Source organism: Anopheles arabiensis, chromosome 2 (genome assembly GCF_016920715.1).
Source record: "Anopheles arabiensis isolate DONGOLA chromosome 2, AaraD3, whole genome shotgun sequence".
In the NCBI taxonomy this organism is placed as follows: domain Eukaryota; kingdom Metazoa; phylum Arthropoda; class Insecta; order Diptera; family Culicidae; genus Anopheles; species Anopheles arabiensis.
In genome coordinates this window covers 104603001-104624617 of record NC_053517.1, presented here as the reverse complement: position 1 = coordinate 104624617, position 21617 = coordinate 104603001, and the positions used below count along the sequence as shown (strand labels likewise).

Genomic DNA, 21617 nt, shown 5'->3' with positions numbered 1-21617 from the left:
TAGGGCATTGGCATGGAACGGTTGATTGATAGGGAATGTTTCATTTCATTATGTGTAAAATAAAACTTGATTTTCACCGAAAAGCAGGTCATAACAGGAGAATGGGAAGGGTATAAGGATAATAAACATTGATTTGTGCAGGTGCCCCTGCATAATTAGAGCTAAACTCAGTCAGAATTTCTTGGGAAAAATTCTTTAATTCAATACGTAATGTGTCGTTATAGAGCACATATGAATTGCTAGTTTGAAGTTGATTTATTATTTATTTAAAGTAAAATTGACTAAAGTTGAATGGTGTTATCCAAACATTCTTACTCATCACCTCTTAATAATCCCACGAAACGTCCGTGGTGGTCGTGATCCAATCCTTAAAGTGCCAAATGCGTGTAGCAACCTCCTGCCCCTTGTGGTCACTTGCCACATGCTTGGCAAACACTGCATACAGCACCCGGTCCGCCACAATCGGAGCTCCCGTCGCGATGTGCCACAGATCAATCGTGGTGCCCGGTTCGGGCAGCGCACAGTACCCCACACCATCCCAGATGTACTGCTTGGCCAGGAAATCTGCCTGCTGATCGATACAGCTTTGATCCGTCGTTAGCACCAGCTTGGCTTGCCGAAGATGGGCCTGGTGTTCTTCACTTCCACCAAACGAAAGCATTGTTGCCGCTTCGACCCCGTCCGGATTGCTGGTGGGCAGATGGATGGGCTGGACCCGGGAAGTGTACTCGATACTGCCGCGAATTAGCACCACCGCAATGTTATAGTCCGAACCAATGTACTTGGGATGTTTGTAGCCATGTTCCACCTCGTACCAGGTGGCTTGGTCCTGGTAGTCCTCAGCACCGACCGCTACCGTGTACTCGGTGAACGAGTACCTGTAGAACGTGCTGGCGGATGATAGGATCCATCTTTTCGACAGGATCACTCCATTGCCATGAAGCTGGCGTGCGTAGGTAATAGCTACAACGAACTGGTACTGGTAGATGCTGGCTTCAGCTACTTCATTTTGAGCCTGCACTAGACCGAGTAGGAAGGTGCTGAGAAGCACCACAAGCAACACAGTAACTGGCCTCATCTCACGCCTCAAAAACACGTTTAAACGTACTGCCTGTTTTCCGCTCTCGGTTCAAAGGTTTTTATAAATTTCAGCAACCATACATCATACCACGTACAAGCAGTAATATGGGCAGGAAATCGATCAGCATGTTGTTTTGCAAAAGTTTTCATACAGCGAAATTGGATTCGAGATCGCTAGCCCCGTATGTACACCATCGAAGCGTGCTGCAGTTTTTAATCAACATTTTCTAATAAATGGTGCTGTAAACAAAGAACTGCTCATAAATCGTGTACCAATTGTGGATTGTGATTAAAAAAAAAAGGAAAAACAAGCTGGTGATAGGAAAACAACCCTTGTTCGCTGCCAACGACAAATGTAGCGCGGTAGCAAACTATCATCTCGCTCACAATTTGTCAAGCTTTATTAATAGACAGATGAGCACAATGGTGGTCTATCCAATTTTAACTGAGCTGGCACGATATGGGCATGCCGGGGCTTTGTTGCCTTCCTGTTGCAGGGAGCGAGCTACGAATGCGTCTCTATTCATCAACTCTAATGGAACAGCGTGGAAACCGTATGAGAATAAGCGTAGGGGAAATACGGTAAAACACTATCAGGATTGATATTCGTTTGGATTTAGCTGCATTCGTTCGAGATGGGAAACAATTAAAATCCTGCCTTTTCCATTGATGATTGTGCTTTGTGACAGCCAACACATTGAATGATGACGTTTAGCTGTGCGTTTATTTATGACCGTTTGGTTGTATGTCGTTGTAAGGTATTCATAAATTAGTATCTTTTTACTGATCATTACTTACTTTTGTTCAGTGCGTGCATTATTTATATTGGAAATAGTTTTAAGTAAAAACAAAAATGACACAAAAAACTCGTTTAAAACTACCCAAAAATGAAACATTTGAACAATTACTTTCAATTTTTTTGCCGAAATTCACGAACATTAGAACCGCATGGGTTTCAAATTACCTGAAACACAGTGTTCTGTAAGTCTGTTAGATAGACATACTAACTTCTACAACACCGAACGGGTTCGATTCTCATCCGGACTTGACCTCCTTATAGCAACAACTGAATATGGGGCTTCGTAGCACTTATAATATAGTCTCTGCAGTAATGATTAGTTTAGTACGAGTTGAGGAATCGATGTTTGATTTAACTTTGGTAGTGACAATGACAATTTGCTTTGTCTTTTCTATCAGTTCTAGGATTATTGATGCCTCATTTAGCTTCTGCCTACGATCTCCCTTCGATCATGCAAAATCCTATTTAAAAGAACCGGTCGTGTAGTCTCGGTTTCCCACTTTGTAGTTCTTAAGTCATGTGACTTTAGTTGAAATATTGATTCATACTGATTCTAGTTGATTCAGGTTTATGTGAATACATGTATTTAGTACCTTATTTTGTCCTCATGATGCTATTGGTCTTTGGTGGAATGTTTAGAATGGCGTCTTGACGTAAAATTCCTTCATTTTTTCGGAATTGAATAATTCAGTGGTTAAAGGGGGTAGTGAAGTAAAAACGCAAAATATGCATTCCTTCAACCGGATATGTACCCAAAACCCTCGAACCTTCTTTTGTGAGTTTGTTGAACAACTACCTGATCCCACTTAATTTAAAATTGGAATTTTATATGCGCTCCTTTCCCATAAAGTTGATCGTTTTGCTACCTCCACAATACACCTACTTCTGGAACAGATTTCCTTCGTGCCAAACACCAATCGGCATTGGTGCCCTCCTAAGAGCAATACCAGCAACAAGAAAAAAGAAGAGGGACATGAAAGGACAAAAAACCCATGAATTGTTCAAAACCATGCAAACCCCCTGTACGACCAGCCCGGATAATCTGTTGACATTTAATAAGCAATAAATATTCTCCATCGCGTTATCCTTTCATCGTGCGCTAAATACTACTGCCTTACTGCTTACCGCCACCAGCGCAAAAGGTCACTCGGCCTACTCGTGTGTGCGATCGGTCGCCCTACATATATGTACATGTATCGTGGCCGTTACGAACAGAAAAAAAGAAAGGGTCCGCTTCGATGCACGGTCCACTGTGGCTAAGTGCTCTAATTTCCCTTGCATCCGGTGTGTACGGGTGTACGGGTGGAGCAAAAGAAAAGCTGGGAAATTTTCGAGCAGCGTAGCAGTGTGTGTCGGTCCCCGGCCGGAAGTTCTTTGAAAACGTAAATTGCTTTCCACTCACTCACTCACTGGCCGGGCGTCTCGGGGGGGTTTGGTGCACAATACAGTTAGCACAGTATCAGGCCGTGCCGGTTGACAGGGAAATGCTGTATGAAGACTGTGTATGACGGGGAGACGCCGGTCTGTAAGCCTGGTTTGATGTAATTATTCAAGCACACTGACGGCTTGCTGACATTACGACCGAGCGCTTTTGAAGCCCTGCCCGGGAACGATTGTTCTACAAGGGCTCATTAATGGGCTTCATTAATACGAAAGTCATGCATTTTAATTCCTCCGGGAAAAGCTTTCTGATGTTAAGATCTGGTGCCACCGAGTGACGGCTAGCATGCGGTTGGGGATGATGAAGCGAAAGTGTTTTGTTTTACGATGTAGAACTACTGAGCTACGGGAGGGACGGCAAGGAGTTGCATTTGCAAGTGCCCCTCTGCAGTGTAGGTGGAATGTGACGTGTGTTTTTTAAACCACCCGCACACCCAAATTGTGTTTGCGAAAGTTGAGTCATGGTTGAGAACGAAACACATACGGTTCATTGCACGAGTTAATGCGGAACTAATGCAATTCGCTTGCGCGACGCTGTTTGAAATTGAGTTCCAAATTGCGATAAAAAGCCCAGACGCCCCACTGTGGCTCTCACTACGAATGTGAGTGTTTTCGTTCGGTTCGCGTGCAAGAGTTGGTTAAAATGCGACCCCTCTTTTTTGCAACTTTACTGTGCCTTGCCGCCTTTGCAAAGGGGCAGCAAATCGGGGGCACCGATGTGTCAATCGCCCAGTACCCGTTTGTGGCCGGTATTCTGGTCCAGCGAACGATCATCATCGGTAATGGTGCGATTCTTGCACCGACCTGGGTGCTCACCTCTGCCAGTGCCGTCTATAGCACGCCGGACAGTGACTACAGTATTGCGACGGGTTCGGATGATCTCTTCACTCCTGCCGCACAGTACCAGGTGCAGCGCATCTTCCGCCATCCCGAGTTTGTCGGTTGGGATTACAACGTAGCGCTGGTAAAGGTGAGCGGTAAGATAGTGTTCGGTGACACGGTGCAGCCCATTGCGATCGCCACGACCGAGCCGGAAACGGTCAACGATGCTACGATGCTGTCGTATGGTAAGAACGAAGACGGCACGTCCCATCTGCGCAGCGCGACCTACACGCTCATCTCGGACAACGACGACTGCGTGCGGCTGCTGCAGGAGTACCAGGCGAAGGAGGTGATCTGGCAGCATCATGGATTCTGCCTAATTCCACCCCCGGGCACGCAGCAGGGCCAGTGGTACAATGATGCAGGGGCACCGCTCGTGGCCGACGGTCAGCTGTACGCCGTGTTTGCCTTTGCCGAGAACGAGGGTGGTACGAACGAGGGTTCGGTGGCGACGCGGCTCACCAGCTTTGCGGGCTGGATTCAATCGATCATGTTTAGCAATCGCTAAATCGGTGGAACAGGTGAAGATGAGGATCGTGTTAGAGGCTTTGTGGGAGGTAGAAGGATGTGTAATCGATGAAGTGATAAGGTTGAGTTGTTAATAAATACATTAACAATAGAGCTTCATATTAGATAAATGAATTGCTATGCTTTGATCTGTCATTAATCTTTCGTAGTTATTTTTTTACAATAGATCTATTTATTGTATCTTTCCGCTTTTTTATTAATACTAAATTGATATATTTTTTTAACATAAACAAAGCTACTTTCAACGATAAGTTTAAAACTGTGTAAAATGATTATTTAACAGTTTTAAATTGTCTTAAGCTGGATTGGCAGCAGTAAACAAAGTTTCATTACGTAGTTTATGGATGCACCCTTTACATTCAAACAATCAACTTTGGATTTTATGCATGGAGCTACAGCTGATTGAATTGATTTCTGTATCTACGATTTAGAGATAATCTTTCGCATACTAGTCATGTTCTTCCATTGTTTCATAAATCCATTCCAAAAATGCGGAAACCCGCGTACCGATCGATCCGACATTGGTTTTACCTTCCTGCTCAGAAAACGCAAACACACCGTACAGCTTCCCGTCGGCCACGATCGGTGCACCGGCATCGTCGGCCCACTGGCCCTGCTCAGCCCCGGGCGGGCTACGCACACAGAACCCGTGCTCTTGAATAATGATTTCCTTCGATAGCCCCTTGGTGAGGGAGTCCACACACTCAGCATCGGTCGACGCGGTGTAGATGGCTTCGCGCAGATGCATCGTACCCTCCTCATTGGTGCCGTACGAAACCAGCAGCACTTGCAGATTGTTCACGAAAGTGTCTGCAATAATGGCCGGCTGCACCGAGTCACTGTAGCGGATGGGTTCTTTCAGATGTAGCAGTGCAATGTTGCAGTCCTAGCCGATGTACTGGGGATGTTTGTAGATGGTTAGCACCTCGTACAGGTCACCCGGACCCTTGAAGACGTCCGCACCGAGCTGCACTTTGTAGAGGGAGTCGTGCGGCTCGGCAACGGCACTGGCCGAGGTAAGGATGTAGCGTTGTGCAATGATCGCACCATTGCCGACGAGCTTTTGGGCGAACTCAATTGCGGCCATGTAGGGGTACAGGAAAATTCCCGTGTCTATACCGCCTATCTGGAGGCGCTTTGCTTGGACGCTGTGGTCCAGGTGATGGACGGTGATCACGAATAGTAGTGCTGGGGCTATCTTCATGTTCTTTCTTTCACAACTGGGGAAATACTGCGACTGTGTTGGGGTGTATTTGTAGTACATTGTTTAATTTTAATTACGCCATTGTTCAATGGGTGGAACATTGATTTTCTAACTCATTTAATAAACAAACTCTTTGATGATATAGTCTAGTGCAGCCAGTTGCTGCTTTTACAGAGCTCAACTGAGGCTACAAGCTGTGCTGCAAAGCTATGCATTAAGAATTGATTTCCAATAACAAGATGTTATGGTTGTAAAATGCTTTGATTTTGCAATGGAATGTGTTGCCGTTCGTATTTCACCTTCAGTTACTAGCATAAGAAAACTGTGGGACCTAATCCTATTGGAACGCTCAGCTTTAATGAGATCCTCAATATTTCTGCCCGATCGCACTGAACTAAGCGAATTTCAAATTGGATTGTTTAACCTTCAAACCAGTGAGTGGTTTGAATAACTATAATATATAATTTTACTACCGCTCGTTTAGCCTAACCACGGGAAGTGTCTTGCTATCTCTAGCTGAGTAATTCAAATCCTCAGAAACAGAGACAGTATCATCGGTCACACCGTTAATTGTTAAGTGTGCACCATAACTAAAGCGAACCAATCAATGGTTGATCGTGCTTGCGGCCATCAGCAGAAGAAACCCGTTTTCTGCGCCACAATCGATAGCATTGTACCGCACACCCACCATCGCCACAGGGAGGGAGGATTGGTCGGCTGCAAACACGGATTAATTTGTCGTTATCTGCCGAAACACTTGATCCAAACAAAACGCCCTTGCCCGCCCCAGATGAAGGCGGCCAGGGTGTACCGGGCAACGGCGAGATAATCGAAATATCATCGAACAAAACCAATTCGTCAGCATCCCCGTTCCGATGTTGCGTTGCGTTGCTGCCAGCCCTGCCCGTCTGCCTGTATCGCTTCAGCCTTCGTTCGTTCGTTCGTTCGTTTCGGTTTGCGGAAAGGTTGGAAGGTCATCTTTCCCTGGGCCTTTCGCTGGGAACTGTACTGTACACCGTGCGGTGGAAAACGATCCGTCAGCCTCCAGCGGGCAAGGTTCGTTTCGCTTTGCGCGCGGTACTACTACTTCCGTCACCATCAGCCACCACCACCACCACCACCATCACTACCATGGCTTCCTGTCAGTGACACTGCCTGCGGGATTGTTTGGCGACAGATCAACAGCGCGCCGTGGCTGTTTGTGCCGTAATTCGGCGCATCCTGCTGCTGCTGCCCCGCTGGCAGCACAATCAGACCGTTCGCCCCCGCTCGCTTTGACTCATCAGCCCTTTCGGTGGGTGGCCCGGGGTGGGCAAACCAGTGGAGGTGGAGCAAAACGAAAAGTGAAACAGATAGCTTCGGAGTGTCGGGAATTACCTTTTGCCTTCAGCTGATACTCCGCTTCCCTTTCCTCCTTTTCCACTCGTAAGCTCGCACAGTTGAAATTGAGAAAATGCGATACTTTCGTCCGCTCCCACTGCCGAGCCTTTTTTTCCTCCCACTCCCCCCGGGGGAAACCGGGTGGAGGTGACACACACACAAACAAACGCGAAGCCACGCGTCGGCCCGTTCGGAAACGGAAATCCAATTTAATTTTGACATTCTTTCAAATATTGATGAAGCAGCGAAATGTGTTTCATTATTGAGCCCCGACAAACACGGCGGATGCCGAACCGGATGGGATGAATTCTCTTTTCTCCGGGTTTGACGGTTTAATTTCGTCCACCGAGAAATGACATTCGTTTCGGTGACTGATTTCGGATGTGAACGTACCGCTCGGTTTGTGTGTATGTGTATGTGGGTGCTTTTTTGGTATTCTGCCTGCCCTAACGAAAGGGACGAACATATTTCGCCTTGCTTATACAAGTTGCTTCGATGCAGAAACGCACACACACACACACACACACACACACATGCACGATAGCAGTGTCATCCCGGGGGACATAATTAAACTAAATCATGAGCGCAGAATGCAGTAAGCATTCGACGGCCACTGGCCGGTAGCGATAATGCAAGCGTTAACTCTAAATTTATGCTTTCCGGTGAATGGGCGATGCGCGCATTATCACGATTTGATGAGCAGCACATCAAACGACCGTTATGCGAGGAGCGACTTTCGAACGGTAAGGTGAGCATGAATTATGAGGCAAATGTGTACACATTCAGGGGGTGAGCTTTTTGGTTAGGAGCGCGCTGGTGCCGAGTTAAGCTAGCTAATACTGTATGCAAGTAGTCAGTGTATGGCACTATTGTTGGTGCATTTCATGAAACAATTTCAAGCTTTTCAGCAACGGATTCCTACGAAATGATTTCGATTGATGATCACTTTGATTGACATGAGTTGCGATGAATCAACCAATGCTGAAATTTATTAATAATTTTTCATGGAAAACAAAATTAACAAGAAATTGAATTTATTGTTTAATCTCACTATTTCGGATAATTTATTTTCCGCGTTTCGGTGTAAACATTTAATATTGAGCAGCAGTTGTTCGCTGTGTAGCAAAATTGGAAGCGAGTTTTATTCGCGACATTTACTAATACTTTTAAACTACTCGATGAAGCCGAACGCTTGAGATTGAAAGAAGAAAGTTCGTGTTTCGTTAAGCACGATAGAAAGCGACAGGGCTATTATATGACTTCAATATTCAAAAAACTACAACATTACGAATATCTATCTAATTACAACTTCCCGAGCGCCTAAATGTAGGCAAAATAGCCATTCCTTTATAATTGTTTTGAATCATCAGACCGAGTATTGAGAGACGTTATGGAAATACATGCCTTTTCTTTTTCTATTCATTCAGCTGAAATTTCAGCTCCTGCCAGTGGAACAGTATTCATCATCCAGGTTTCCTCCATTTGATAGTTACGTTCCGCCATATTAGATTTCAGCCATTGTGTACAAACAATATGCCTTTCAAAATTGTTTTCATTTCTTTTTCTCTCTTTGAATCAAGCTATAGATATTTTATCTAACTTTGAAAAGTCGATCAAAACAAATTTTAACCTTTCTTGACACAATTCTTCATGAGCTAAAATGATCGCGCACGTGACGAATCAGCGTTTTTTACAAATTTTCTGGCTGAAATACTGAGGCTTCTTTAGCGTATGGTTTTGTATGGAGTGTTGACATGATTTCAGCCACCAACTGTCAAGTTACACTTAAAACAGCTGGAAACTTATCGTATAAGACTCCATATCTAGCACAAACTTAGCTTAGAATAACCTTTGAAAATATAAATTTTAAGTTTAGAACATTTTAGGCTTAATTTTTGCCTACATTTAGGCGTATTAAGCGCTAGGAACAAATCGCTGTACACTAGAAGCATTTATACGGTTTTCTGTAAAATCATTAGCCGGAATAGCACTGAAAGTGCTAAACCGTCGCCAACAATTAATTGAAAATCTAACGTACATCATCGTACTTCAAAGAATTCAATTTTCGTCAAAACACCGCACGCACACTACACTGGGGAGCAAAAGTTTTAGTTGTGGGGGAGAAAAAAATAAACTTTCGCAAAATAAACTCATCGTAACGAGCACGTTCCCGCTGCACGCTGCCACCGGTTGGGCTCGGTGCCAAAAGATTCCACAACGAAACCATTTTGCAACCGGTGCGCCGATGGATCGACGGAGAGCTGCTGGGTATGGTAAATCTTCATTCATGTCATAAATTCCACCGAGAGACATCATCTCTGGGCATCATCACAAACCGCACAAACCGCAACAGCAATTTCACTCTCCTTTGTTTATACTTTCTCGTACACATACTTGGCAAATGTAACACCGGTGCTACGGGACCGGATACGCTGTACATCATGCCCGTTGACATGATGGAAAAAAGGGTCGGGGTAAGGGGTCCAATCAATGAAAACTTCCCGGCACATGATATACGGGACGTTAGGGTTTTTGTGTGTTACGGTTGGAGAAAATTGATATTTATTCGTGTACAAAGTTTGTTGCAAATGGAACAAATTGTGTTCAGCGCGCGTTCATTGTTCGTATGCGTATAAGTGTGGTTTTGTGCATCGATAAAAAGGGTAATGAGTGTGTACGCTTAGCCGTACAGTACAGTACAATTTAAAGAGTGAGTAAAAAGCACCACAGTCGTTGCTGCACTCGAAATGAATTCTTGCAACACAACAGTGGCAAAGTGGAAAGTTGCACTTGTAAAGTTTAACATTTACTTACCTTGGGCCGGAGTGCCTCTGGGAAAGCATGGTGTTCCTCGGGCCTTCGCTCGCCTTGTTCATCGATCACTTAGCCATTCTTTGATACAATCGTCAAGTAGTAGTAGTACGGTCGGCGTACCATTTGCACGATAGTGCCATTCAGTGCCCATCGAGCCGTGGCATTATACACCTTCCCGCACAACTAACTGAATGTGCCAGCGTGCGAGTCAACCTGACCCAGACTCCTTTACCCGGGGAGCCTCGCATTCCAAGTGCTCTTGTAAGTTCGCGTATTTGAGTCAGGAGAGTGAGATAGAGAGAGAGAGAGGGTATGTGCACGAGCGAGACATATGGCAAGTGGCGTGCATGAATCGCATCGGTGCGTTAGGGTTCCGATTAGCTATTTGACGCATGGATGAGCGGCAGGAGGTGGGAGATGCTGCTAGAGTTTCGCCGCATCTAAGACCTGTTTACATCTGCAGTGCTTCACTGCTCGGCTTCTGGAGGGCACTCAGGGGCACATGTTTACTCGTCCCTCGCAACGCTGCAGTGGTTTCGGTACACCAAGTGGTCATTGTCGGTGTCGTGCTCGTGGGGCAGCAGTCCTAGCTGCATCCCGGAGTCACATTACCGCTAGTGTACATACGAACACACGCACACATACACTGGAGTCAGCTGAAGCACCGCCTGCCAATGACTAGCCTCGGAATGGTATAATCGTTTTTATTGAACAGTTACCAACCGGTGTAGAGTGGTGCTTAGAGCTGCAGGCTGCAGTGATTCCAGCGAAAGCTCAAACTACTGCACCGAGAATGCAAAGATGCATTGGATGTTGCTGTAGAGCCAGGCTCAAAGTAGGGGTGGAAGGTACGGGCGATTTAAAGAGAAGCTATAAATGACATTTCTTATTTCAATCGAATAAAGCATCAGCATGCGAAGCGTGGTGTGATGTTCCTATTCACTGGAAGAATATTTATGGACTCATAATCCGATAATGATGGACAAGATTTTCCGTTGAATCGTTAAAATCCAGTGGATGTTCATGATAGGATGATTGTGCATTGCGAATTGCATACATTGAGGCGTATTTATAGAGAAAGCTAATAAAAGTTGGCAATGTGCTGAGTAGCATTCTCGAAAAGTCTCATAAAACAACGAATAATTGACTCGTTGCTCCGGGGAAATCTGTTTGTTCACTTACAACGTAATTAAGCAACTGTTTGGTTGCATCAAATTATACATTTCAACGTCACAACGGACCGCAGTCAGGCGAATTCAATAAGGCCAATAGCAAGCCCAGTACAATGGGTTTGGCTGAATTGTATCCACTCTGGAAACGAGCATGGGTTTCTTTTCGATTTCTGGAAAGCCACTAGAAGCAATAAAAGACGGTATTCTTCGATGGTTTTTGTGTGTGTCGTATTACAAGCAAACGTAACTCACGTACTTGAATCGAAGACGACGACGGTGCCGTTGTGCACGTTGCTGCCCTTTAACCTAGCGGCGCACTTCAGCATCGAGAGGCTGGCGATCTTTTAGCATCGAGAGTGCCCCACTACACTGTTCACATGTAATTCTTTTCTAGTGGCGTTCTCCCCAAACCATGCATGCATGCGGATCCGATTACTGTGGAGACGGGTTTTGGGTGGTGAAATTTATTGCCCCGAAAGCAATCACGATAAGGCGTATCGTAGCCGAAGAGGTATGCTTGGTAAAAGCCGCGCTTTCTCTCGCCATGCTCGACCGCGACAACATGCAAACGGAAACGCCACGCTGTCACCCACGGGTGTGATTGTTTGTGGCGGGGTGCACTGTAACCGTGCACATAAATCACCGCATCGTCATCGTCCATCATCGGGCGAGGTTGGTTTGTGAGGGCGAGATTGAGGTAAATATGAGAGCGAGCGGATCCTTATCATGGTGCGGCCATACAATTTGACTTCGTAGCAACGAGCACACAAAGACATTTTCAAACACACACACACATGCACACAACAGCCACGTTTGCTACTTAGAGCAGCAAATTAAAGCCATCGAGCAGGGGCTGCGACTTTGAAGTTATCACTCAAACCTGAAGATGTGCGCGTAGGTTTGCGGGAATGCATACAGTTGGGCGCGTAGAAAACCAATTAAACGCGTAGCCTTCCCGCGCGTACATTGACAGGCCAACGGGCAGCCGGGAGTAATTCATACACCCTGGTAAGCGCAGGTAATCAAACACCGAGCTACCCGGTGTTTAATGAGATTGTGGGAAGTGTGTATGTGTTTGCGAGCGCTGGGTGGTTCGCTATCCTGTTGCCGTGTTGCCGATGCTCTGAAGTTATTTGGTGAAATAATCGGTTTATTGTAGATAATTATAGTCGAAGGTAGATAGAACATGAGATATCTTTAATCAATGAGATGAGAATCACGGAAATATGATGAGGCATACATAAATTCAAACTTTTATTGTTAAATTCTAGACATGGCATTAGACCAATGATTATTTTCAATAGTATAACTTTAGGCGCAAGAAACAGTGCACCTTATGTTGTGCGTTTTAAGAGCATTACTTAGTTCATCTCTGCCAATTCACGCATACCTGTTATATTTTCATCTCCTTTTACGAATATTCAACCATTTTCAAGCAATGTTACCCATGAATATTTCACTCCATTCATCTTTAAGACGTCCGAACCATCTAAACCAACCACCAGTTGCGCGTCCGCTCAAATCTTCCAACTGACACGCATCACGCTGCGGCAGCACCGGCACGCACCGACGCCAAACACCATCCCACAGTTTAAAATGCGTCCTTCGTAGACTGTATTTGTATGCATTGAAAAGAACGCTTGCTGAATTTGGTACGCGAACCGCAGACGGTAGGCCTCGAACCTTGGTCGACCCAAACCAACAGCATCCAGAGGATGAAGATGGGCAAAGTAAAGAAATGAATACAGAAAAAAAAAAAAAAACGCCGGACCTAACCAACCGCACACACAGAGCCCATCCGCTCGAGCGAAATTCAATTCGTCGCAATTTAACGGATGAAACGTGATTGAATGCCATGAAAACTAATTTAATTACGGTAAACTAATTAATGGCTTGGCTGAGCCTCGCACCGAACCCCGGCGCCTGAACCGCGGAAACCCGGGCCGCAGCAGTTGGCGGGTGGAGTTTTTATTTTTAAATTTATTTATTATTTTCTTCTTCGCCTGTTGCTACGCTACCTTTTCTCGATAGTTAGCACGCTGTTTTCGGCTACTCGACCGTACGTTCGCTTTCTGTGTTTACCTTTTTTTGTTGGCTGTGGCTGTGAATGGTTTTGTGAGCGTGTTGGGTTGGGAGGGACCGCAATTATCAAATGCAACCATAATGTATTAAATTGAGTGGACGGTAGTAGCAGTGCGGGTGGTGTGGTCAACCGTTTATTGGTGCAATAATTGTTGTATTGTTACGACGGGTCTTTGACGTTGTAATGAGCCTGAAAGTATGCAAAGTAATTTCAGACGAAGCGTTAATAAGGAGCTGCTTATTGAATATCTGACTAATGTTTGAACCTAAACGAAACCTATTGCATACTTTTAGGCGCATCAGCTTCAAGAACGTAGCGGAAAATGCTCAAGGGAGTTAATATATTTCCTTTTCATGTTGCTAGCATTTTAAACGATGCCCGCTATGGCCGGAATATGTAAAATTAAACTACATTCTTAATCTCCATCCCCCGCCCAGATTGCCTCCAACCTTGAAAGCATTAATCCGTCCGGTCGTAGGAAAATTGCACAGCAATGCGATTATAATTTTACATTTTTGGCGAATTTTTATGTGCACCCAGTAGTAGCCGAGAAAATTCCCATCGGTTAACAAAATTTAAATAATGCACCAAAGCTAAAACCGTTGCACAAAACTAAAGCACAGCAAAAAGAAAAAATCTGAACCATCAGCATCCAGAACCTAGAGGTTGCAGAGACAGTGCGCGTCTTCGCTTCAGCGTGGTGTGAATTCCGCTACAAAGGCAAGTCGGGAGAGCAGCACCAGTTGGTCCCGGGCAGTGCATAAAGATGGCATTTGCAGGCATTTGAATTTTCAAAACGAAGCCGCCCTTTGCCGAGCCAACACCGAGACAGTTTTATTTCCATTGCAGGCAAATGGGCTTCCGTTTTCACACCCACCCCTCCCCCGTGGAATGCTAATTGATGCAGTCGAGAAAACGGCTCTTACACGCTTGCATTGAACGCGGCAAGGAAGGCAAGGCTGGCATAAAGTTTGGCCCTGCCTTATGTGTCGCTGCCAAACGGTGCGCAAACGGTCATTTCGGGCAGAACGTATGGTGCTATAAAAATTTGCCCAGTTTTGCCCTTTGCCTGCAGTGTTTTTGCTCCGGGTGGAAGGTGGAGGGTATGGAATTGTGCCGCAGTTGAAAATTAAAACACAACAGCTGAGTTTGGCGCGCTGGAGGCGCGCTTGGCCCATTAACAAAGGCTACCGCATCAGCACCGCAATACGCTGGCAAACAAAGCGAACGGGAGGGTAAGGGCTACAGGAATGGGGGACGGGGTCTGTTAAAATTCATCCAATGTCCTTGCCACGCTTAATCTAGCCATCCTTCCTTCGCCCCATTAGCTGCGACGGCGTGATCATCATTATCGTTATCATCGTTATCAACATCATCATAAATTCGTCGTAATTCACTTCCAGTGCTCGGGTGATGAGCGGCTGGGCCAGCGTTCGGTACGTAATGCAGAGCACGTAATGAGAGTAAAATGAATATAGGAACAACAGATGAGCGATACACAACAAAAAAATCAATTCCCAGCACAATGACGGAAACAAAACCATGCAAAAAAAAAGGAAACACGTCTGCCGCCGGTGACAGTATAAACGGTCGTAGCGCATGATGTATTTTTTTGGTACTGTGTTCGTCCGTTGAAACATCCCTCCGTATACCCAGGTGGCAACTGTTTTACCCTATCGTCGTCCAGTCTGTACCCATCGATGAGTCTGGTTGAAAAATTTACATGCACACACACACACACACACACACACACACACACACACACACACACAAATACATACATACACACATAGACAATGGTAAAACCGAGCCCGCATGTCCGATGCCCCGGAGCAAAATTATGACCCCCGGAACATGAACGACATCGTCCACGACCCACGGAGACACATTCCATGCCACATCAGCCCTCAGTCTGGCCGAGCAGACTGTGATGCTTGGGTAACGCGGCAGTGGTGAAACATGACGATGATGATAAAATGCAATGCCTTAATCCTGCGTGTTTTTTTTTCTTTCTGGTACGCGCAATAGTCTGTTTACGTTCGTTGCGGTCGGTGACTAACCCCGTGCACAGGCCGCACGCGGGCTGTGGGATTAATTTGACAGCGCCAAACATGCGCCCGTGTTTTCGGTTTGGACAGACTGGCCTGTGGGATCTGGTTTTTCGTTTTCGACGAATGTCTCTGTAATGAACAATTACCCGAAACCAGCGTTTTGCTGTGGTGATTTGAACAGTGGGAGCGGTTTAATCCGGCTATGATTTCGATGGTTTCATTTCACGCTACAAAAGCCGCACCGTAGACCAATATGAAACGGTACAGCAGGCATAGAGGGGAAAGGAATGAATTAGTACGGTATAAAGCAGGTCATCTAGGTAGGCGATCTACCCGGTCTTCAGGCCAGCGTACTTTACGTTTGATTGACGGTGGGACAGTTACACGAATTCGGAACAGGGAAGTTTATTTGCATTTCAAGGAATTAGCCATATATGTGACGGAATGGTGTGGTGCCCAGATCTAGCAGGTTCGTAATATGATATCATGGATAGGAAGCTTTCAAAATCTAAAATAAAACGGAGAAGATTTAAAATTATTCTTGAAAAGAAGAATGAAGATCGCGCCTAAATGGCTGCAACCAGAACCATGTTTGGTGCAGATGGTGTAGTTAGGTAGTAGTTTTTAGATCAATTTAGAGCAAATGCATTCATACATTTGACAGCGGTCCTTTAAATCCGATTATACTCATGAAAGGATATTGATGGCTGTCGATGTGTTATATAAATAAGCTCATACGTATGCAACTACAAAAAATGAAAAGTAAGTTCTTTTATTGAACGTTTTCCCAATTGCAGCCATTTAGGCGTTGTCAATAGGAGAAACCACACCGATTATAGCCGATTATAGTAAGATGGCCGGTCTCGTAGTACAGTCGTCAACTCGTACGACTTAACAACATGCCCGTCATGGGTTCAATCCTCAAATAGATCGCGCCGCGCCATACGTAGGACTAACTATCCTGCTATGGGGGGAATCAATTAGTCACTGAAAGCCAAGCCCACAAGTGGGTACAGGCAGGCCTTGACCGACATCGGTTGTTGAGCCAAAGAAGAAGAAGAAGAAGCCTTTGCTTTAAAGCACAACGCCAAAAAGTATGCAAGCAATGCTCTAAACTTCTCAAATAAAAGTATACTTAGTTTCAATATCAATGACACATTAAAGCTTCTTAGATTTATGTGTGCATACAACAATCTGCAACGCGATAGAATACTTTTAAAATTTACCCATCAATTTGTCGAATAGCACACAACCTTTATAAGTTTTTCATAAGTATTCACTGTCAAAGGCTAACTACTTTTTTTTTTGGTCCACGCTTGTCAAACCACAGCAAAGAAGCAGCTTCGATGACACTCGCAACATGGTCACGCACTTAATGGCCGGTTTTAATTGATTAATAAATTGTGCTCGAATGTGTGGCACACATTCGCACTCACCGGTAAACGGTACGTTGAGGTTGCAATTTTATTTATTTCGCCTGCTCTTTTCACTTCAATTTATTGACAGGTTGCCGGGAACTGAAAATAAAAGCTTAACATTTTATTTCACGTTCCCATTGGCAAAGGGTAACGATATCTGTGCTGTGGTTGTGCGTGGTAGGGTTTCGTTTTTTTTTTTGTTCACTTTGTGCATTAAGTGCAACCCATTTTAAAGAAGGTTTAAGCGAATGCCGAAGCGCTACAGAAGGAATGGCAGGAGAATGGGCAAGCAAGCGAGAAACATCCAATCCAGGGGAAAGCCACACACGTCGTTGCAAATGACAAATTCGTTATATTTATAAATATGGATGAAGATAATGCTGATTCAAATGTGGAATTCGTTTGCAAAATGAGCTTCAGCGAAAGATCTTCGAGCATTGGGAGTAGAAAATGGTGCCTTTGCCTTTGCCTGGGCACGGTAATTGAGGGGACGAGGACGAGCAGCGTGCGATATTCTCACCACATGGCGCGGTAGAAAAGTGCTGCATCAGCGTGCAAAGATTGTGCTGATATGCGCTGGTAGCCCAACCGTCACCAAAGCTGCCACCGATATGGTAAAATCGAATGAAAATATGCGCAACGCAAAAAAAAATAAAAACGATCGAATTAAAATGTAAAAAAAACCGATCGCATTTGACTGAATCATTTTGAACGGCATGTCATTTGTGCAGCTTGTTTTTTTTCTTACTGTTGAGTTCATGCATTTGAACGGTGTGTGTGTTTTTTTATTGTTGGGTTTATTTGCTCTCGGGTTCGTTTTAATTTGTCAAGCCAGTTTGCACTAACATTTAAATCGGGAGGCACCCAGCGCTTCATTTCTGTCTGTGTGTGGTTTTTTTTATTTCAATGTGGCGGAAATTGTTCCGTCCTCCAGGGCCAGGTGAATAATAATTTGCGCATTCGCTTTTGTGTTGCGTAGCCCGAACTACAGCAGCCCCCAGCCGCACATTATCGTCCTGCTCCACAAATTGAAATTTATTATTAATCTCATTATAAAACGAAAAATATTTATTCAATTATGTTCGCTTGAGTGTTGCATGATTTATTTAAATGCTCAATAGGTTGCACATTTGCATCGCATTTGCAATAAAGGACCAACTAGTCGTGTGAAAACAACAGAGTGGTAGAGAGGTAGAAAGTGATATAAAGAGGTAGGTAAAGCGATGGAGATAGTAAAAGAAAGAGATGAAGTGAGGAGAAGAAAAGGAAGCTAAAATCCAAATTGACCGAATCGTGAGCACGTGATGTGCAGTAAATTTTCATACATATTTAGAACAACAGGCATTTTAAAATTATCAAAATGTATTGTTGTTAAAATTATGTTAAAAAAATAATTATTGAAACTGTGATGGAGTTTTGTATTTTATTTTATGAAAGTACACAATATGGCAGCATGTAGAACTCTGAATATTACTTACTACACTCATAACAAAGTTCAGCTGGCAGTAAAGCATACTAAGCTTTATTAAGAAGCAAGCTAAATTACGAGTAACTCTCTATACTAAATAAGCCACTTATTCAATCTCGCCAGAGCTAAACGATGGCACTCTTAATGCAATTTTATTTTACTCAATTTTGGCTCGTTTCTTCCACATTGCCTGCTCTGTTGGTAAGCGTTGTTGTGCTGTGCTGCGAGGAAAGGATATGAAAATTAATCCACTTACAAAGTAGAATAATAAAAAAACAACTACAACCAAGAAAGTATCACGGAAAGTGTACGCTGGCCGCAACGAACAAAAACTCTCCGGCACAATGTCACCGAGTGACCAACAGGCCCATTTAAGACTCGACCCAACCATTCGCATAGCTGAAGGGCCATTAGTTTTTGTGCTCTAAAACACGCAACAGCATCGTGAAGGAAGCGAGCGACTGGGGCGCTCATGAACACCACCAAAGAGCTGCTAACGGAACTGTACAACCTCGAGTGAAGTGCAAGCGAAGTATAGTTCAAGGAAAATCGAAAGAATGAGGTGACATGAAGCACCACCACCTCAAGATAGTTCGCATATCAGTGCACCCTTGAAAATACCTGCGATTAGCTGCCGGGTTCGGAGCGTGCACTTCTTCCGGTGCACAGCAGCAGGAAATGGGACAGTAACAAAAAATGAAACCGGGGCCACACAAACGCGCATTCTAGGTTGTATAAAATTTAATGTGTGTAATTACTTAATTAGATTGCGGAGGATTCGTCGTGCCCGTTTGCCGGCCTGCACTCGGTGACTTAATTGTGCGGGATCTAGCCAGGGCTACGAAGCTGCCGCTCAGCTAGTGTTAGCGAGGACGTGACGCTACCGACTTTGAACTGCTCTGCTTCGGTTATAAACGAAGTGGTTGGTGCTACAGCCGCAATGGGACGTCCACACGGGTCACACGGGGCACAAAAAAAATAAAGAAAAACGCGCAGCTCGAGCGAGATGAATGGAGCTTACTTGAAGTTGATCCAGCACAGATCGTTGAAGGTGCTGAGCGAAAGAAACAAAAATTAATTACACAACTTGAGACGTGCGGATTTAACCTGATTAACTGATGTGGCTTTAAGGTTCCGGGGGAGGTGGTGAAGGGGTTTTCGGAAACCAGATTACTAGCGGGAGAGCAGATAAACAGAGCGACTGAACAAAATGCTCAATTTTACTCAATGGTTTGTTTGGTAAGCATGTCGACTCCTGCATGGTCATATGAGGATCGACTCTCATTTAGACCTGATTGCAAGGTAATAGTGAATATCAGTAGTATGTGTATTTCGATCAAGATAAAGCCAATCGGATTCCTCACGAAAAGATGTAGAAAGCGCCTTAATTTATGCAATCTAAACTTATTCAAAAGTTATTTGTTACTTGCTTGAACAATTTGAGTGATTACGATAAAAATAATATTTCTCATAATTTTGAACGACTCTTCATTCGATGAAAAACTAGTTTTAGTTGATTTGGTAGCATTAGTATCTCTTGATTGCTTAAGGTACAGAAAAACACGCCTTAAAGTATGCAAATAAAATAAGGCGAGGTCGTCAATTAGGCGATGTTGATGATAGTGTGTTGCAATCGATCTAAAAGAATGTTTTTAATTACTAAACAACATTTTTTTAAGTTTTAATCAATAGAGCAGGACATTCTCTCCATGTGTGGATCATTATTGATGACGCTAAATATATTATCAACAATAAAGCATGTTTTGTACTGTTTTTAATGATTAACTTTTATTGAAATGATATGTCTCAGCAATTGACGGAAAATTGAATGTTTTAAATAATATAAATCGCTAAATGACATCTACCTAAAAACAAGCCTCAGCTTTTGAGCAATATAATAACGTTCAACATAAATTAATAAACCCTTCCCATTAGTAATCATCATTTTATAGTCGAGCCATTGATGAGGCATCTGTTCTATGCTGGAGCGTGTTTTATACTATTCCCAAACCAAAAAAAAACAAAACGATTGTTGCGCTCGTTTAATCGCAATGCTTTGCTTGATCGTTATACAACACTACCCCAGCAACGGGGCTTTGTTTATCAAATTAATGGCTTTTATTGCCTCCGCACCATTAATGTGCAGCGGCATATTCAGTGGTATGGACATTATATTATCTACAAATATTGGTGCTGAATGGGCATAGGAAATGGTTAAAACAACAACCACACTCTGAAGAAAAACCAAGCCCAACAAATTTGTGCATAGTTTTGTTCTAACGACATGTTGCCGGTTGGTTTTGTGCTAATATTCGACGAATCGGCGAATGCCAAATTGCCTCCCCCCCATTATTTCCTGCCTTCAAAAACATCAGATGTTAGGCAATGTATCATTTGCATTTCATTTAACAGCGCAGCGCTTAGCAGCATGGGACCGAAAATATCCAAACCCATCCACTCGATTTCGCTCGGAAGCTTTGCTAACGGGTGAAAGAGAGGGTGGTGAGGATCACTTTATGCTTTGTGTGATCGTAAGTCTTGGGCCGGGCTTAGTGCGTCCTTCCTGCCGCTTTCCTTATCACCCCGGTTGCCACGGGCCGCCTGTTCCCTCGTTTGCAACAACTCACCCATTTCACTAAACCCAAATGATGGAAAACATAATCATAAATCAGTGTAATATAGCCCACCGATAGTCGGTAACGGCCAAAGCCAGTTCTCGCATTTTGACTTTCGCCCTTGCCCTCCCCCCGCACAACCTTCGGCCCAAACGGTTTGAACGTTTTATCCAACCTCTTCCAACCCTGCGTGACAGGCTCACCCCACCTCAGTCCGATACACCCACCCGCAAACAGTTTGGGCCGAACAAGCTCGGGACCGATCCGCCTATGCTCGTTGGTGGGATTAATTTATTCCGTAAAAAATACAACCCCTTTTGTTTTCGAACGGATCTGCAAAATGATATTAAATTCAGCGAAACAAAAGAAATTAATTATTTTATACAAATGCCCATCGCTCGGGCAGAACGGGAACGAAATAGGTGGGTGGCATAAAGGGTGACTGTTGCTTCCGTGCGCCGTTCGAAGTTAATGTTGGTTCTGTGTTTTTTTTTTTTTTTCGTTGCAGGTGCCCCTCACGGAACAAGCACGAGGAAAAAATAAAACCGCACAGTTTGTGTAGAATGGTTGTGGGCTGATAAAAGCTTATAGCCGGCCACTATCGATCATACGACAGCGTAAAATCTGTCATTTCACTTGTCATATATTGTATATTTTTGCCAACCCACCAGTCCGGCCTCTAG

General features: G+C 44.3%; 3 protein-coding genes across 3 annotated transcripts; 1 reads left to right on the top strand and 2 right to left on the bottom strand.

Moving 5' to 3' along the window:
• Nucleotides 1-325: 325 nt before the first annotated feature.
• LOC120894996 (trypsin-7-like) lies at nucleotides 326-1078 on the bottom strand. The gene has a single exon (XM_040297940.1). It carries the CDS (start codon nucleotides 1076-1078, stop codon nucleotides 326-328), a length of 753 nt encoding a protein of 250 aa, XP_040153874.1.
• A 2828-nt stretch (nucleotides 1079-3906) lies between these two features.
• LOC120896993 (trypsin-1-like) lies at nucleotides 3907-4843 on the top strand. The gene has a single exon (XM_040301558.1). It carries the CDS (start codon nucleotides 3963-3965, stop codon nucleotides 4707-4709), a length of 747 nt encoding a protein of 248 aa, XP_040157492.1. The 5' UTR covers nucleotides 3907-3962; the 3' UTR covers nucleotides 4710-4843.
• An 88-nt stretch (nucleotides 4844-4931) lies between these two features.
• On the bottom strand, nucleotides 4932-6005 carry LOC120896994. The gene has a single exon (XM_040301559.1). The coding sequence runs from the start codon at nucleotides 5991-5993 to the stop codon at nucleotides 5616-5618; it is 378 nt and encodes a 125-aa protein (XP_040157493.1). The 5' UTR covers nucleotides 5994-6005; the 3' UTR covers nucleotides 4932-5615.
• Nucleotides 6006-21617: the final 15612 nt, after the last annotated feature.

What these genes read in the sequence shown, in the direction of transcription:
- LOC120896993 (XM_040301558.1), top strand. Translation starts at nt 3,963, where the DNA reads ATGCGACCCCTCTTTTTTGCAACTTTACTGTGCCTTGCCGCCTTTGCA.
- LOC120896994 (XM_040301559.1), bottom strand. Translation starts at nt 5,993, where the DNA reads ATGTACTACAAATACACCCCAACACAGTCGCAGTATTTCCCCAGTTGT.
- LOC120894996 (XM_040297940.1), bottom strand. Translation starts at nt 1,078, where the DNA reads ATGAGGCCAGTTACTGTGTTGCTTGTGGTGCTTCTCAGCACCTTCCTA.